The following is a 19,885-nucleotide window of genomic DNA, read 5'->3' on the forward strand; positions in this document are numbered from 1 at the left end:
ACACGAAGAAGCGTGAATTATTGAGACACACTGACACCGACACCTATTACAACAAGGAGGGAAATAAAATGTTTATTTCACTTTGTTTTTGTTTTTTTTACATACTGTAAATAAAGGTCAGCAGTCCAGTGGGTGCTTTAATTAAGCCCACGTAGATCACGCATCATCAACGGTCTTTCGTCAACCAAAAGTGGCCCCACAGGGTTCACCCAATAACAATTAGGAATCAATGTATTGATTAAAACAAGTGAATCAACTGTAAATCTGATTCATAAAAGGTAACAATAAAACAAAAGAAAATAAGGTGTAACATTTCTTAGATGTCGTCACTCCCGAGCGTAAACCTTGTATGTCCAAAACCCGTTAATTTTCAGGAAACGGAAAAAAAAGATCCTGTAGTTCTTTAGTCACAAGCTCTTAATGCTTTTCATTGATTAAATATTTATACAACCTAAATATTACAACCCACAGACAGTCTTAAACACTTTCAACCTGGTGGCCCTATAAAAAAAAAGAAAAAGTGAAAATAGCAGATCTACAAGGCTCACAGTCCATCAGGATAGGATGTGTTGTGAGCTTATAGATTGGCCATTTTTGCTACTTTTGCGCAACACTGTCATATGAAGACGTATAAAATAGGGCAACAAAAAGACGAAATATGGACATACAAGGATTCCGCCCGACAGTGACGATGTGCTTGTTCCTCCTATCACCACGTGGACCCAAAAACAGTTTTCCAGGTAGGCTAGAGTTAAACTTTGACTGAAGAGTCAGTAAGTTCATGCTTACTATCATTTGCCATCATTTACCCAACTCAGAGTCAGGAGGGGAGAGAATGGCTCAAATGGGAGCGTTTATACACTTTAAAGCAGTCAAGATTTTTTACAAAAATCTCATCCAAGAAATTCATTGTGGAAATGGTCAAAATGCAGAGTGCCATTCTTTGTACAGCAGACACATTATTACAGTTTGCGAGCCACGTTTTCAGGGGTCTAAGAACAGATCCCTTGGGGAGGGGGGGAGGGGGGGGGGGGGGGGCTCCGAAACGAGTAACTGCGCCGTGTCTGGACTTTGGACATCAAACTGAGCACCCATTTCAACAATCACTTTGTACTTAATTAAACAATGACAGACATACATGGAATGGTAGAATCGGTAGAAAAACAAAATTGTGAAAACAGAATGTACAGTAACAAGCTTTCAGAAAAGGCATAGTTATCATAAAAAAAGATGAACAAAAAATAATCTGTATATATAATTTCTATGACAGCACATATTCCTATTTGTATATACTGTACCTTCTAAAATCGTACCGGCAAGACATCGTTCTCTGCAAATATTTTTTTGGTCCTGTGTGAACGTAGCTTGGTATGGATGGTGTGCATAGCTATAGCCAGTGCCCCAGCCTTGGGCGCCGTGTCGTGCTCTCTCAAAGCCTTAGCTCTACACAGTAAATGCCTTCATTCACAGTTTGTCAGTATATCGACTCATCATTAGTGTTGGTTGGTTTCTTCTACTACAAATGTTCCCTCACTCTGGAGGGAACTGGGTCAGCAACCAGGAGCCTTCTCTGTTCAAGAGGTGTGTGTGTGTGTGTGTGTGTGTGTGTGTGTGTGTGTGTGTGTGTGTGTGTGTGTGTGCAACAACATCACGGGGAATCACCACCACATCCCTTTTGGCCAGAGGTCAAAACCAGGCTGGATATTAACACTTAAAACATTATTTTATATATATATTTATATATGTATATACATACATACATATACTACTATGTCTTCATTAAACAAAACATGAAAAAAATATATATGTTAAGGTTTTTCTTATTTACTTTTGTTACTTTATTTCTTTAAAAAGGCTAGTGTTCCGTTTTCCTCTGCCCTGTACAGATACGGTGCTGCGACAACGCTAATCCATGTGGACCTTCAACAATGACAAAATAAAATAAAAATAAATGGTCAATTCTGTGTCCAACTGTAATCTGGCTAGGAGCTAAGAAAGGCCTTGTCTATATTCTTAATGGTTGTCATATATACAAATAAAATATGCATTAAAAACAAAACAAAAAACAAAACAACAACATGGAGGAGAGAGAGAGAGAGAGAGAACATAATGGTTCACTTTTCATGGACTATCCCTCCCACCCATGTCCAGCAAACCAGCAAACCATGTCCAGCAAACATGGAAGAACCTGGTAGCTTTGACAGCTACGTAATGCAGCAGCCCCCCCCATACATACATACACACACACACACACACACACACACACACACACACACACACACAGATGACCACATTGATATCAGTGCCGATCTTATATGATATACAAAAATAATTAAGAAAATGAAGGTAGGCTTAAGGACTAGTGGTTATAAATGGCAGAGTGTGAGATTGGTTTTGGCAAGTAAAGCGTTCTACGGCTCTCGAACAGAAGGTCGATGTCGTTGGGTTGTTTTCTCATAACCATGCAGCTGAAGACACCGAGACACCATGGAACGTGTTGTCTGTGTGTGTGTGTGTGTGTTCTTGTGTTGAGTATTGTATAAGTATATGTGCATTGGTTCCCTCACACACACTCCTCCGCAGACATCAGGAGCGGGTTGATGTACTCGAACCCTTCGAACTCAGACTGGTCAATCTTCTTCACCACATCGCTGAAATGACAGAATATATCGGTGTAAAATATTTACCTTTATTAGATTTAACAACGTCACAAGAATCATGACTCAGTTGAAATCAGAAACTCACTCGTCATCCGGCGTGAGCTGGATTGGCTCGTTGGTAAACTGGGCGTCGAAGTTGTCCAGTCCAAACTCTCCTGAGATGTTGGGCTTGAACGGAGGAACCACTTGCTTCTGCTCCATCTGAAGGAGAGAAAAACAACCAAGCAACCATGAGATCCACTTAACTAATGTCACTAAATGTGCATGACCACAGCCTACTCAGGAGCTGGATTTGTTATAAAAAAAAAACACAGATTGTTATTTGAACCCAGATTCAACTGCTCCTGTATTCGAGTCCACCAAACTGCTGCCGTAAATGTCAACTTGCCTGGATGAATGTTTTCACAAAGGATGTCAACTACTACATGAAAGAGGCTATGGCATTATGTGCATTCATTAATATTTATTAATCTGTGTACATCTACAGCAATGGCGTCAAGTGTGCTTAAATAAAAAGGTGATAGAGAAATAGAGAATATTACACATACACAAGTATTATTATTATTTAGGAGCCATTTCAAAAGCCATGCTCTTAAACGTCCTGTCTAACGACCACCTCATAATTCAACTGTGTACAGTAGTAAGTAAATAGACTGTTTACTTCTGTCCCTCCGTTTCCCATGACACCAGCAGCTGCTCTCCCTCTAGCCAGAATGGTGGAGTGAAGGAGCAGGTGTGTGTGTGTGTGTGTGTGTGTGTGTGTGTGTGTGTGAGAGTGTGTGTGTGAGTGTGTGAGTGTGTGAGTGTGTGTGTGTGTGTGTGTGTGTGTGTGTGTGTGAGTGAGTGAGTGAGTGAGTGAGTGAGTGAGTGTGTGTGCGTGTGTGTGAGTGTGTGAGTGAGTGAGTGAGAGACAGACAGACAGAGAGAGGAAGTGTAACTCGGTCACTCCATTTTGACCAATGGGTGAGTCCCTGCAGCCCAGACCAAACAGGGGAAAAGAAGTCATGGCAATATCCTGGTTGCCTTACATCCCCCGACTACCGTTTATATCTCCGTCTGTCTTTTTTCCCACGGCACCGGCCAGCCAAGCCGTGGACATACCGGGGCCAAATTTAGTACGGCGCATGCATATGACAAACAGTCCACTGGTGACCAACACATAGAAGGGGACAAACTGCAAAACATCCATGGATGAATGGACACATCCATTGAGTGTATGTTAAACGTTTTCTCATGTTCTTCTCATGTAATTCATGAAACCGTGTGGGTGAATTAACATTAGAGTTAGTGATTAGTTAGTTTTTGTAATAATAAAAAAAGAACTGATAATGAAGTGCCTATTTACTTATTTGTAACAAGTGGAGTATTTGAATAGCACTAGACTATTGATCATAATCTTTTGCCACCCGTTCCATAATAAAGAGGGTTTTGTGTGGGTGAATTACAAATCACTATAATGAAAACGCCTAAACTGGAGACACCTATAGGTTTGCTACCAGCAAACAAAAGTGCAGTATTTCCAGAATATGCATAATCTTTTGAGACGTTTTCGTTTTACTGTCAAAGCATTTCAAACATTTGAAAAATATTAAACATTACTGCATTAGGAAAGTACATTAAACTGTTAAGCCCAACTTAATAACCCATTTTGGGCGGGAACGCCTTTTGGTATTTTAAACATTATGTTATAATTTAGCTATTGAAAAATAGCAGATCTACAAGCTCATAGCGCGCCACCAAGCTTGTAGGTCTGCTATTTTTGAAAAATCGTGAAAATATTTATTTCAGAAAACTGGAGGCCTTAGAAGATCTTTTAAAAATTTCGACGTCAGGCCTAAATGGGTTCATATATAAAATATGATTATTCGTATGCCCAAAACATCGTCAAAGTGCCACAACACTAAGTGGTCTCAAGCAGCAGTGCACTGTGGGATTCAACGTATTCATGCTAATTTGCCTCGTATATCTGTACTTGCCTGCAGAAGGCTGAAATCAGCCCTCAGCGGCTTCTATCAGAAATATGTGGAGGGGGTATTGGGGGCTTTGCTTGCCAGTTGCCACTCAAAGTGACTGCTGGGTTGAGCTTGCTGGATGCATGATGGGCCAACCCCTAGTCTGTATGTCAGAAGCAGTCGAGGGCTGATCTCACCCGCGCGCTACATCTTTGAGCAAGTCTGTCCATCTGTGCAATACTGTATGCACAGATCTGTCTGTCCTCGCAGCGGTCTGTCTGTCCTGGAATCCCTTGCCCGTCTCCGTCTGTCAATTGCTTTCCTGTCTGCCCACAACTTCCTACGCCGTCTTTCTTCCACCTATCCATTTCTTTCCCATTGCGGTCTCGGTCTGCTTGCCCTCAAGGACATTCGCCTAATAACGCCCTGACAGACAGTGTCGCCAAGTCTCGTGAGAGAAATAAGCCAACGGACCTCCAAAAACAAGCAAATGTATGGCCATATATTAGGAAATATAATAGAATTACTATGCAGGTCTATATTAATAAATTATGTTTTGGTTATTCATTATAATATTATACACATACTTGAGCCAGCTAGGGGCTTAATAAGTATACACCAGACCAATTCTGTCAACCAATGCGATTCACAGTCCTCCACAAACCTATGGGAACTTATATCAAGGAAATGTTGGCTTGTAAGATTTGCCAAAGAAGCCACTGCGTTTTTTAAAACAAGCCCAAAAAACCCCCAACGCAGCATATTTACCCCCAACTCTGGAGAAAAACAAGCCAAAAGTTGCAGAAAGAAGGCCAGAGATGGGAGTGTCTGTTGAGGTTGTATGGGGGTGGGGCGGGTTCCTGTCTACTTAGATTTGAACATCCGCCTGTCTAGTAACCAGTCTTCTTCACCTCTCTCTCTCTCTCTCTCTCTCTCTGTAGATCAATATATGGATCCAGTTTGACCTATTCGACAAACGCATTTGTTTTCTTCATCAGAAGACTTTGCAGTGAATTCAAAACATGACGCACGTCTCGGCTGCAGCAAACCCGGTTCAAATAAAAACAATAAGCGAGAGAGACGCGGAGGGAGAACAATAAGAGTGACGATGACTCACAAGGTCCCAGTCGACATTCCGAAAGAACGGATGGCCCATGATGTCAGCGAAGCCTGTCTGAGGGTGGCAGCCCAGACGCTCTTTAGGGTCCTGTGGGAGGAGAGAGAGAACGAAAGAGAGGGTGAAGTCAGGGTGAGACACAGAAGTATAAAGACTGGGGATTGGTGTGTGAGGGGTGTGAGAAAGCAGAATATAGTGGAGAGAGAAAGAGAGACAAGAGGCAGAGGTGAGACAGAGGGGAATATATAGTAACAGGGTGAGAAAGAGGGACCGTGAGCGATAAAGGAGTGGGAACTAGGTGAGGAGTGGTGAGAGGCCCACAGAGACAGACAGAGAGATGGTGGGGAAACAGGAGAGCGAGACGACAAACGGCAAAGCCAAAGTAACAATAATGGCCTCTCTCCTTTGGCCGTCTGACTCTGAACCCTGCTTACCTTGTTGAGGAATCCCTTGAGGACGCTGGCAGCCTTGACTGACAACGAGCGGGGGATTCGGATCTGTTTTTCCAATATTACTGCACAAGGGGTGACACACACACACACACACACACACACACACACACACAGAGACAGAACAGGGGTCAGATTGACAGATCCCCTGTGACTTGGATGACAGCGGAAGCCACAGACACCACAGAGGTTGTTGTCGGGGGGGCTATGACCATGTTGAAACACCATACCATGTAACCATTTTACCCACACGTCATTTAAAGACAAAACAAAAAGTGTGTGAAAAAGTAACGTTATAGTTTGAATCCATTAGAAAGCCAGCATGGAACCCGAGATATCTTTGCATTGCACAGCTACTATAGAAAGGGGAATTGTCCCAACACTGTATTCATTATGCATAAATCAACAAATAAACACACCGGTATTCACACGTTTCCCCGCATAACGTGGTGAAGGCAAGGTAACAGGAGACTAGGCAATTAGGCAGGCGTTGCATGGATCCAACTGCTATAGCTCTTTTCCTCTCACACATTCATCACTTTAATCACTTTAAACCCTATATACTTAATTTACCGGGGTCCCCTGGGGGTCTATACTTGGTCCCCTCTCTTGTTCCGCTCTACACCAAAACAATGCGTTGCAACGCGTCACGTTGTAGGACGGTAGTGGCTTACTGTCGGTATCAGCCGGTAACCCGCTGTCCCCGCTACAATGCGCTAGCGGCTAGACCCCTGGGAGATGGATCGCTGAGATGGAGTGCTATACCATTACCTATCATCACCCAGTACTTCTCACACGACCTTTCACACCCAAGCCGTGCTACTCATACGCTGAGCTGGCGGTGCCCGGTATCGAACCCATGAACTTGTTGTCCACAGGCGAGAGTTCTACCGACTGAGCTACTGGGGCTGGTAGATCTATTATTTTCGCTGAATGTTTGCCCGTTATAAAATGACCCAGAATAGGGACACAAAGTAATGAAGTAAATTGTATTTACGTACACAGCATTTGAGAGGGAGCTCACAAAGTGCTTTACATACAGTAGGATTAAAAAACGCATAAGGCATTAAAACAATTTAAAAGGTTGAACAAAAGGTTCAAGTGGTTAATGTTTTTTTTTAGGGGGGGGGGGTTACCTTGGAAGAGGTAGTCTTCTGTGTTCTGGTCGGGGTTGTCGGAGCTCCCTACGATGTCGAAGGGCGACCGGCCCGCCATCATCTCAAACATCAGCACACCCAGGGCCCACCAGTCCACACTGAAGCCTGAAGAGAGCGCACACCAATTACCATACGTATTCACCGTAACACATAGTAGGCATGATGGGTGGAGCAACAGGACTCAAGATGTAGTCTAATAACACCATGTATGTGCATCCCTGTCCAATCGTTTAGCTATCGATAACAGGTTTCTATGCATGCATAGTTGTTGAATGAAGCAGAGCCACACTATACAGACTGGCTGCTTGTGGCTTCATTTGGCCAAATAGGCCAACATATTATAGTATAACCCAACATTCATGCTCTTATGTTTAATTATTATTAGTACTAATTATTACTACTATACATACATGTACATACAGACAAACCTTGTTCTAAACCTGTTCTTTCTGTAAACTTTATGTTTGCCTACTGTCATTCTGCCGTAATTCTAATTGTGAGTAAAATATGTTTGCTTGTGCATTATTGCTATATCGCATAAGCAGTGTCCATGTTGTAATCCTCACCATAGTCCTCGCCTCGGAGTATTTCGGGGGCTATGTAATTGGGGGTACCGCAGAAAGTGCTGGTTGTGTCGCCTGGCCTTAGACCCTCCTGTAATACACAGAAACATTAACCCTGGCAACCCTACTTTGAACATTTTACAGGCTAAACATCTTTAAAACAAACAAACAATCACTGAAATAAATACGTGAATAAATGAAGCAGATTCTCTCATCACAACGCTATTCTCAGTATGCGGCACACAACGCAATACACAACCACCAGTGGTTAAACCCATTTTGGGCGGGAACCCCTTTTTGGTGTTTTAAACATCATGTTATAATTTAGCTATTGAAAAATAGCAGATCTACAAGCTTGTAGATCTGCTATTTTTGAAAAATCTGAAAAATGCGGCACAAATCTTTGAATATATATTCTTTCAGGGCGAACGTTTATTTTTTATTTTTTACGTCAGGCCTAAATGGGTTAACACTCTTCAAAGGAACATCATGCTAAATGTAATGTGGGTTATTCATGCACACAGACAGATAAACACAAACCTTGCACATGCCATAGTCTGTGAGTTTGATGTGTCCCTCGGACTCTAGCAACACGTTGTCCAGTTTCAGATCTCGGTAGATGATCCCCCGCTCGTGGAGGTAGTTGAGTGCCAGGCTAATTTCTGCCGAGTAGAATCTGATACGTTGGGGGGGAAGAATAACAAGACTATAAAAAACGACCTCGGGTGGAGGAGACATTGCATTAGTGGTGAACAATCTAAATGATTGAATTAAATAAATATATTCTTTTTAAAACCGAATCGATTATAATTAATCATAAGTATCATAAAAGAACCATGAAGTCCAACAGGGCTGCACCTATCAACCTGGCATCCCTATGTATATTGTGCATGCCATTATAGGTGAAAATGGCTAGCAATTTTCAAATGCTTCCGGCATACAGTCTGGAGGACGGAAGCTCTGGAAATGATCCAGGGATAAAGTGGATGTGATGCCTCCTCCCGGCTTTACAGTTGCGCTGTAATAATAGATGAAAATAACAGAAGCCTACATCTCTTGCTGCTTAGCAGAAATGGAAATTCGAAAAACGATATTTTTAAATATTTTTTTGTGACAAACGGATGACAGCTTCCTTTCTCGGCTTTAACCCATTTTGCGCGGGTGTTTTAAACATTATGTTAAGATTTAGCTATTGAAAAATAGCAGATCTACAAGATCATAGCGTGCCACAGAGTGGCGCGCTACGAGCCTATAGGTCTGCTTTTTTTTGAAAAATCGTAAAAATGTGGCGCAAATCTTTGAATATATATTCTTTCAAAGTGAATGTTTTTAACTCCTAAATGGGTTAAGGATGTATAGTTCATTCAGAGATTGTGAACCCTTATATCTCCATGTGTCTACCTGGCGTGTTCTTCTGGAAGCTTCCGTTGTCTCTGCATGTGGAACATCAGATCTCCGCCGTTCACATACTCGATTACAAAGAAGAGTCTGTGGGATGAACAGAATGCAAGAAGGATTAGTTTTAGATGGAAAATTGGTATTTATTGACGGACAGTGGGCAGAAACAGGCTTTCTGGTACCCTTCTGAACCCATTAGCTATAAAAATAATAAGATAATTAAAAGGCTACTTTCAATCCTGTGTAAATCATTATGTGAACAATGCCAGTAGTGAGGCGGTTGTATTTTCATGAAAGGGCAGCGCAATTACAGATATGGGCTTTTAACCCATTCTGACCGGGCACCCATTTTGGTGTTAGCATCATGTTATGCTTTAGCTATTGAAAAATAGCAGAGCTACAAGCTCGTATCGCGCCACTCGGTGGCGCGATATGAGCTTGTAGATCTGCTATTTTTTGAAAAATCGAAGAACGACTGACATTTTTAGAATCTGATCTCAGGTCAGAATGGGGTTAATCAGACCAGTGTGTGTCCAGTGGAAACCTCGTATGAATCTGATCTCAGGTCAGAATGGGTTAAGTCTAATAGAAATAATTAGTGATGGATTCTAGATCGTGTTTGCTTGTACTTTGATTGACAACAAGCAACGACTGATTGAAATTGAGTTTGTGTGCTTTACGTACAGAAATTGTTTGGACGTTTTACGTAATTGGTGTTCACAGACTATACCGTTTTTGTCTGACACCCCCCCCCCCCCCAGGGAACCACAGTGGAAACCTTTACCTTTATTAAAGTTATATCGTCATTGATTTTCTTTTCTCTTTTGTGATCAAGAATCATTGATTTATAATGTACATATGTATTGCTGCAGGGTGGGCATTATGAATCTTTAAATTATTGAATCAAGAAAATCAATGACACTAATTGGTCATTCCTATGAAAGAAATATAGTCTTCATCACATTTTCCATCAGAAATTCCATTCTTTCTGGCTGAGACAAATAGGCTGTGACTATTTAAAATGAGGACCCCCTTGAAAACAAATTGCTGCAACTCAAGCGGCTTATCCTCTAGTGACATTTCAAAATAGAAATAAATAAATGGTAAGGAAATACGAGAGATTTTTTTTTCTTTTCTGAATGATCACCTCAATCTGAGCCTCGATTCAGAGAAAAACGCTGCTAAAGATCGTCGCTAAGATTAGTGTGGACGGAAGGAAAATATTGAATACTGGACATTCTGGATGCATTATAATAACCTCTTATATCCTCCAATCTCGTCCTAGGCGAACTGTGATTTCTTCAAAATCTCGTCCAATCTCGTCTTTAGCAGAGAAATAGTATAATGTGCATCATTTTCTATACACATTTTAAGGCCAAAATTCGAATGTACTTTCCGAGCCTAGCCCTATAGAGCGCCGCAGGCCCGCCCCCTTTCAGAAAAGCGAGTGGCCCAGGAAATGAAACCCCAATGCATTCTTCCATCGGCACTTCTAATATAATTTATTTAAAGACGGTTACGCCGCGGACAAAGCCAATTCGGATCGTGACGAATCATGACAATGAACACAATGTTTTGGGCCGATCAAATAATTTATAAGACGAAAAACAAAACAAATAGTGTTGTCTCCTGACTTTCTTTTCTTCTTTCTAATGATTTGATCAGCCCAAAACATTGTGTTCATTGTCATGATTCGTCACGATCCCAGTTGGCTTTGTCCGCGGCGTAACCGTCTTTAAATAAATTATATTAGAAGTGCCAATGGAAGAATGCATTGGGGTTTCATTTCCTGGGCCACTCGCTTTTCTGAAAGGGGGCGGGCCTGCGGCGCTCTATAGTCAACTGATATAATATGTCATTAAGTAATGTCATCATGTGTGTGAATCCGCCAACACTGAAAATGAATTTTCCTTTTTCAAACGCCCATCCTCCATGTATGGACAAGACGCTCTGGATAAGGTATATGTTCTCACCTGCTCTCTGTCTGGAAACAGGAATGTAGGCCCACCAGGAAGGGATGATTGGACGCCTGCTCAAACACATGCTTTTCTGTTTGGACCCAATCAATGTCCTGAAATAGGCAGAGAGAGAGAGAGAGAGAGAGAGAGAGAGAGAGAGAGAGAGAGAGAGAGAGAGAGAGAGAGAGAGGAGAGAGAGAGCGAGAGAGAGAGAGAGAGAGAGAGAGAGCGAGGGACACACACGTGTCAATCTACAGTCATTCTGACATAGTATCCTTGAACTTGAGAATGCAGAATAAGCAGGTTGCTCGATCGACCATCTTATGAGACCGGAGACCTGCTCCTCCGGTGTAATGGTTAGTGGTGGCTAGTAAAAATGGCCGAGCGGGTAGATGGGAAAAGGTAGAGGCGGGCGGGCTTTCTATTGACAGGAGGATGATAATATGTCTGGACACAGATGCTGCCCACGCTCACAGGCCTGGGACGGCCAGAACACTTGAGCATCGATCGAGCAGCCCTTGTCAATTCGTCAATCACGCTAAGTGCATCTAATCAAGGCTAACTACTCGCGTTGCCACAGGCTGTGTTGCTACATGTGTACGTGGAGATCAATTTTTGATGACATGTTGGTTATCTGGGCCTTCTCAGGAGGAGTGATGGATCTGAAGGGGTCTGTCAATTTGCCTGAAAGTGTTTCAGATGACGCACGTGAGATGGCTGCTCAATCACAAGTCATTGTGGGTTTAACGATTCCAAACCGACTGCTCTAATTGCGCTAATTATACGGAAGGCAGATAACTTCACTATATGAACTAACCTTCACCCTCAACAAATGGGACAGATCAAAAAAAAGATAAGATCCGTTATAATAAATTAAATGGTATAATGACAACATTCTCATACTCTTGTAGACATGATGACAACATGGCCACACTGGAAATGGACAGGAGTTGTAGTTTAGGAGTCCAAAGTCTTTGTTCGATTTGAAAACATCTAGACTGGGTTCATTTGAAGGGCTTGTCCAAAACTGTTTTTATAATTTTTATCCCACAATTTTGTAACCCATTTTTCACCCCTGTGTCGATTATCTAATGTGATCCTGGGCTCTACACACCCTCCGCCAACCTAGTCCCCATATATGGGGGACATGGGGAGAGCAACGGACTTGAACTCATGCTTCCTTCACACCTGAGTGTCCAAGTTGCTCCTGGAGTTTCCCTGGTTGGACGTAGCGAATAACACGTTATTCCAACCAGTTCCTTTCCCCTCCATCAGGCACCCCGGCTGGCCAGGGGGAGGCAGTTTAGAGACCAGGATTACTGCATGTTTTTTGTGAGGGGACATGGGGAGAACAACATGCAAACTCCACACAGAAAGGCCCTTTTGCCAACCCCGCCTCGGGTATGGGCACTGATGACGCGGAGGAGGAAACACGCCGCCAGCACCCACAGCACCCCGTGCGGGAATCGAACCCAGGACCTTCTAGCTGTGAGGCGACAGCACTACCCAACTGTGCCACCGTGCCCCTAAAAACTACTTTTAAGGATTCAACTACTTTTAAGGATTCAAATACAAAAAAGAATAAACAAAGCAGTTTTTATAGATGTGCTATTTTGGAGGGGGGAAATAAATCACAAAAATGTCTTTGCTTCTGGAGGTCCCTGGCACAAATAAATGTTTGACATGGGGTCTGCAGCCAAAACACACAGCCTGCAAAACGGCACGCGTCAAAACAGCCATTCTTTTCAATGGCCCTATCCCACACCAACGGCATCAGACACGTACGTTGACGCCTCGCCCTGCACTCCGATGTGCCGCTGTTCTATTTTCAGGCGTTACCTCGCGGTGAAAAATGTTGTTTGTACTACAAATTGGCAGCCGCGTCCTTTTGACGCTTATGGGCGGCACTTCACGCGTGTTGCCCTAAATACATATGTTGTGGGGTCCGTGACATGAAACAGTTTGAGAATCACTGCACTATACAGTTAACGGGCTAGAATGATTACCTCGTCGTCGTTCACCAGCTCCTTCTTTACGACCTTCATGGCGTAGATGCGCTCCGTCTTCTTCAGCCGTACCAGCAGCACCTTGGCGTAGCTGCCCCTGCCGATCACTCTCAACAGGTCAAAGTCCACTAGGCCCAGACTGGACGCCGACTTCCCCGTGTCTCTACTGCTCCGTGCCTGATGGGTGGGTGGGTGGGTGGGTCGATGGATGGATGTTTAGCAGGGAAGGAATGAAATGGGAAAAGCTTGTAAGATTAGCAAAGCATTATGAGAAAATACCACCATGTAAGATCAAGAGCGATGTCGTCCATACACATGTCCGCACACTGATCTCAGCGCCAATTTATTATGTCATTTTATCTGGCTATCGACCCGTCTGAGGATGAGTTCCGCCTTGAGAGGTTGATGGGCCGAAACGCAGGTGCAATAAAATGGTGCTTTGCTAGTGGGTGTGTGTGTGTGTGTGTGTGTGTGTGTGTGTGTGTGTGTGTGTGCGTGTAGGGTTCTCCATCTTTTGGAAGCTGTGAACTTGCTGCTTCAAATTATTTCCCCCCAGCAGCACAACCACTCTAAAGCCGAAAATAGCAAACCTACAAGCTCACAAAGCGGCACATCTGTTGCGTTGTAGGGTGACTATTTTGGGCATGTGACACCGCCTGTACACAGTACGAATCGGGGCTTATGGAGTAAGTCTCTCACACACAGGATCTCCATAAATGTTCAACATGCAGGCTCTGATTACAGATTACTGCTTCTCTGTCAGTCTTCCCCCGTTCTCTCCTACCTGCATATAAATAGACAGTTTTCCCATCTATCCATGTGACCCTCACACCCCCTCACATCTATCCTCGGAGCATTCATGGACCAATGGAGATAAGATCCTTTGGACCGGTCCTTATCTCAGTCCATCTCCGTGTCTAACTCCATCTGTTCTTTATCCGTCTTCGAACCTCCCCCTCTCTCTCTATCCTCAACACCCCACATTGCACGGGCTGTTAATCAGCCCCTGGTGTTAAAAGCTGTGATAAAAGGTTACTTTATTTGCTCCGGCAAAGGAAATCAATATCCACACTGCTGCAAAGGGTGCCGACGTCTGCATGCTCTCTATATCACATGCACGCTCCCAGCTAACCGATGATAACACGCAGGCACACAAAAGGTAACACCGTCCCCAGTGTCCGCTCTGTCACGGTGGTGTCCTCCAGTATACGCGTGTGTGCACAGCAATGGTGCGTTAACCCATTCTGAACGGGAACCCATTTTGGTGTTAGCATCATGTTATGCTTTAGCTATTGACAAATAGCAGATCTACAAGCTCATAGCGCGCCACCGAGTGGCGCGCTACGAGCTTGTAGGTCTGCTATTTTTGAAAAATCGAAGAGCGACTGACATTTTTAGAATCTGATATCAGGTCAGAATGGGTTGATCAGACCAGTGTATGACCAGTGGAAACCTCGTATGAATCTGATCTCAGGTCAGAATGGGTTAAACGCACATCGTGGACCACACATCCACGAGATAAATGCACACCGTAGGTACATCGACATAATTTGGTCGGCAGATATTGGCCTATGAAAGATATATCGGTATCTGCCTACGTGTTGACCGATATGTGTATGTGCCTAAATTGAAGGGGTAACCCTTTATAAAAATATAACTTTTTAGTAATGCAGCCTTTTTTTCCTTTTACTTTTTGTCTTTTTCTTTCCGTATTGTCTTGTTAGTTGTGTTTTTTTTTTGTCTGTTCTTCCTTCAATAAAAATTAAGTGAAAAAAATATATATAAAACTTTTTAAATGGCTATTTATAATGATATGGACTCCAAATGGCAGTCGTTCTGTCATGGCGACTCAACTTTCATCTATTATATAATACATTCAGTATACTGTATATATTTATATGCTCCAAAAATCCAGTAACAGTTGGGCGCGCACACACACGCACACACACACACACACACACACACACACACACACACACACACACACACACACACACACACACACACACACACACACACACACACACACACACACACACACACACACACACACAAACCTACCTCCTTCTCTTCCCCATCGTAAGTTAAGCTCTCCCTCGAGTCTTTATTCTGGGGACCTGTGAGAGAGACATGAGAAAGAGATGGAGAGGAGGAAGTGACAGACAGAGGAGAGGGGAGGCAGGGAGCAGAAATGTAAGACAGTAGGTAGGGCGGGTGAGAGACAAGCATGTTTTAATTCGTGACGAGCCACTGTCGGCATCACCAGAGCTGCAATATACTGTACTGTATCTGCAATTGTAATGAGGGAATCCGGGTTTCACTTTGAAGATGGGAAATGAGGCAGTGGAAACAGTGGAAACAGTGGAAACCGTAACAATTAACCAAAAAAAAGGGGAAAAGAATAGCCAAATCCGCGTTTGTATACATTGTACAATCTATACAATCCTAGTTAGTGTTTCTGGGTTGATGTAAGTAACTAGGCATACTATTTGTGACAATGGTCAAAATAAGAAATCAGTGACTTCAGGCATAAAGAGAGACGGCTGGCTAGCTAGTTAGTGGTTAGCAGTATCTCTGAAAGGCCTGCATACATTTACTAGTGTTGAAAATGTAAACCGCCTCACAAACAATAGCAGCACGGTCACTAAAGCCCTCTCATTCCACTCAGCCACCTGACTGGACTTAACTAATCTGTCTGGCGGTGGAGACTTAAGTGCAGCCAATCAACTTGTGGTCTCGATGGCTAAACGCTAGATGGATGCCGACATGTATTTAAGTTGAGGTCAGCCCGTTTGTTCCATAAAGATCAGTCGATCACAAGCTGTGGCCAGGGAGCTAAAGTAGTTTTAGAAATAAACACATTGGTGCACAGGCTGCCTGAACAGGTTTGTGTGTGGGAGTGAGACACAGGCAGACTGATCAAGGGACAATGAAAAAATGCGAGAAGGGTGTGGGTGTGTGTGTGTGTGTGTGTGTGTGTGTGTCTAAGAAATAAACCTTGGTGTGTGTGTTGTGTTTTACCTGGCTGGTCAGGGTGGTCTAATTGAGTGGATCCTGGGCCGGGCATTATAGGTTCCTGGACAACAAAACACAGGGATACTAAGATACCACACATCATTGCAGACAATGAAACCATTCATATTTATTACTGGAAATCCTTTGTGAAAACCTACACAATGGAACACTTCAACATATTTACATTTAACCAATTAAGCCCCATATACAGTACTTAATTGTGAGACCAAAAATAGCAGATCTACCACACTGACAACATCATGATATGTTGTGACTGCTTATTATGCCAGGATGAAACAGTCTAATAGTCATTAAAGTGTCATGTCAATATACCGGTATGTAATGAATTAATTAATGTTCCCAGTATTGTTGTAGTGACCTAATAAAACAGCCTAGTTTTCTACTGCCACCCTGTGATTAAACTGTATTCTCTGAGTGTCGGAAAAACTATAGACAGAGTTTCAACTCTATATGACTGTGCAGACCAACACGAAAGAAGTAACCTGCCCAATTCCCAAAATATATATAATGAGAATTACACGCACTGTGGGCCGAAATGCACCACACCACGACGCGTTGTGATCTTAATCTTATAGATCTACTAATCGGGAGTTGTAGTAGCCACAGGACAATCTAAGCGGTGGACATTGCTCTTGTCTTCATGTCTTTATGTATGTAAATTGTCTTGTTCTTTGTGTCATGTCAAATGTGTGTACAACAAAGTACTATATCATATTATACTATATTCTGCCATTTTTTAAAAAGTATTCACATTTGTGATGACGACGATTTATGCAAATATAATTGAGATTATCTCAAATAGACCTATGTATGTAATAATTGTGACAGACCTGCGATTACGTGCAAATATTTGCATGGGACTCAATTTACGTCATTCATCATCGTGGTCACTCACCTGTATCATCTGTCTGCCACACTCCACTGTGACCAGTTTGTGGCACTTCTTGTGCACCAGCAGTTTGCAGTTGATACATTTGTATCCCTGTCGTCCCAGACCCCAGATCCTGTCTGTACAGATGGCACAGTGGGCCCGCTGCTCAGGAGGACAGAAATCAACATGAGATCGTTTAACACATTTAGTACCGGAACTGCATCAAAATAAAGGCGCTGCTTGCGCCGGAGTAATCGCCAGAGTAGTGATCGCTTCCATTTTGAAAGCCATGAACCGGAAATACTTTCTTAAAAAAGTTGACTGACAAAGTGCCATCACAATCTCCGATCATCTTAATATATTTATATACGCTACAAAAAGAGTTCATATTTTGCGGGAGAGACGGATGAGGAGCAGAAACGCAGCGCCAGCATATCGATCCATTCATCACCACGGAGAGCGCCCTGGATGAGGAGATACGAGTCATTCTTTCCGCCGTGCTAACATGGGAGTCAATGACAAGCTAATAGTTTCACAGAGCGTTAGCATACGGCAAGCGAAAAGCGAAATGCCAAAAAAAAAAGAAGTAATTATTCGGAATATTATTATCTCGCCCCGCGTCGTTTGGACGTCGCTAGGACGTCCACAGACGTCTAAGGCACCTCTCGGTTCCAATCCTTATGACGTTTCAGGACGTATTATGTACAAAATGTGTTAAGTCACGCTGGCACCCTACACTGAATGTGTTGCATTGCTCTCCCATTCTGACCCGAGATCAGATTCTAAAAATGTCTTCTACATCCTGACAGTTTTCTGAAAAAGCTATGTTTCTATGTCAGTCGTTCTTCTGCTCGTAGCTTGTAGATCTGCTACTTTTTCAATAGCTAAAGCATAACATAATGCTAACACCAAAAGGGGTTCCCGCCCAAAATGGGTTAACGCATTGAAGACTTGAGGCCGATTCTACAAATGCCTTCTAAAATCAGTGGTTCCAAAAATCAATGTTCCAAAATAGCAGATGTACAAGCTTGCAAGCATGGCAGGGAGTGTCACGCTGTGAGCTTGTATATCTGCTATTTTTGTATAGCCAACACTAAAGTAGGATTTTTTTTAGCCGATCTACAAGCTTACAAATGTTGTGAATCTTGTGATACATTTTTTAAATGGGAATCCGCGGTCAAATGCATATTAGTTTGGGGTGCTCGTCGTGAAAATGTTTTGATAAATTATGAGCACAGTGAAAATTCAGTGGAAATAGTACAAGCTCAGTGAACGTACAATTGTTACCTAGTTACCATCCAACACGACTACCTCTGGCACATTGTTGGACCCCGGCTCCACTCACGCTCAGGCACTCACACCTCATCGGCAAGCATATACCGAGCTATTATCATACATTCTGTTAATGTCACCTACTAGCTAAATATAAACCTGTGAGTTCTAGGTCTGGCATCTCTGGAGTTGTCCTCCTACACCTCACACAATGTCCAACTACTTCGATAAAGCAAGTCCTGTATGCCCAGATTACCCACGTAGTGTGTCAGTAGTTGTTGAATACCCTATACAGAAATTATGTAGTTTATCGCCCACCCCCTCCCCCCCCCAATAGAGGGAGGGGGGTGAATGGAAAATGGAAAAAAAGAACCTGTGTTCCAATGGATCCACTCACTGTAGTTATTATTTAGTCACAAGCTCTTGTTACTAGTAAAGCACTTTTCATTGGTTCAATATTTATACAACTCAAAAGACACACTTCCAGACAGAATCTTCCAAAGATAGCAATAATAGCCGATGTACAATCTCACAACACGTCAAGATGTGACGCATATTGTGAGCTTGTAGATCCAGAATTTTTGCTACTTAACTTTCGTGCATGACGCTTTAAGACAAAGTATGGCATTAATTTATGAAAAGCAAAGCTAACCAACAGCAACAATATACTGTGTTCTTATTTATGACCAACCATTTCCCTACTGTACTGTTGTACAGCTAATAACACTATGCCTTGCAATAACCTCGTTAGCCACTTAAAAGCTATATACTTAGTTCCAGTTTAGATCGGAGTCCCCCAGGGGTCTATAACTAGGGCCCTTACTTATTTCCATCTATACCAAATCTCGAAAATAAACAATCTACAAGCTCACAAAACGGCGCAATGCGAGCTTGTAGTTTGACTCTTTTTTCAGAATGTTTAAGCTCAGAATATGGATGATAAGGATTCAAGTGTCGAAGTTGCCTGCAGTGCGCGAAGCATGATTAGCCCTCTGTTCAGCCACAGAAGCTAAGAGGGATGAAAGCACAGTTGGGGAGCAAGTGGGAAGTGGCAGCTAGAGGGACCCGACAGTAGGGCTGGGCAATTAACCCAAAATACTGAATATTGATTGAAACTGATATTTAGAACAAACAGAATTATTAGTTAGTTAGTTGCTGCGAGAGTGAGGTCTAGCCAACACCAACTCGGGATTCCTGGATCGCTGCCCTCCACAAATTCCTATCCAACAGCAGGTTCTTGAGCTCTGCAGTGTTGTCAGCCAAGCTGTCACACCGCAGCACGTCTACATAGGTGGTACGCTTCTTTCCCCTCCTGGCTTTATAACCGAATAATCAAGAAGCAATACTTTTTATATATATAGATTTTATATAAACGAAAAAAATTGAATATTCTTTATTTATTTAAATTGATTAGTCTGATTAACCACTGTTACATTTTATACTTCC

At 42.8% G+C, this 19,885-nt stretch overlaps 1 protein-coding gene across 1 annotated transcript in view; it reads right to left on the reverse strand.

The window, feature by feature from the left end:
- Window positions 1-56: 56 nt before the first annotated feature.
- prkci (protein kinase C, iota) overlaps window positions 57-19,885 on the reverse strand; it is a 43,462-nt gene continuing 23,633 nt past the window's right edge. Inside the window, exons 6-18 of the mRNA XM_080779201.1 lie at window positions 17,192-17,329; window positions 16,282-16,336; window positions 15,322-15,377; window positions 13,261-13,437; window positions 11,270-11,367; window positions 9,300-9,386; window positions 8,439-8,574; window positions 7,902-7,989; window positions 7,315-7,440; window positions 6,164-6,243; window positions 5,730-5,819; window positions 2,746-2,861; window positions 57-2,651 (exon numbers count right to left, since the gene is read on the reverse strand). Coding sequence (XP_080635327.1) covers window positions 2,564-2,651; window positions 2,746-2,861; window positions 5,730-5,819; window positions 6,164-6,243; window positions 7,315-7,440; window positions 7,902-7,989; window positions 8,439-8,574; window positions 9,300-9,386; window positions 11,270-11,367; window positions 13,261-13,437; window positions 15,322-15,377; window positions 16,282-16,336; window positions 17,192-17,329 — 1,335 coding nt within the window. The 3' untranslated portion in view covers window positions 57-2,563. The remainder of the gene's footprint in view (window positions 2,652-2,745; window positions 2,862-5,729; window positions 5,820-6,163; window positions 6,244-7,314; window positions 7,441-7,901; window positions 7,990-8,438; window positions 8,575-9,299; window positions 9,387-11,269; window positions 11,368-13,260; window positions 13,438-15,321; window positions 15,378-16,281; window positions 16,337-17,191; window positions 17,330-19,885) is intronic.

Source organism: Protomyctophum bolini, assembly GCF_963924005.1.
Source record: "Protomyctophum bolini genome assembly, chromosome: 12".
NCBI lineage: Eukaryota > Metazoa > Chordata > Actinopteri > Myctophiformes > Myctophidae > Protomyctophum > Protomyctophum bolini.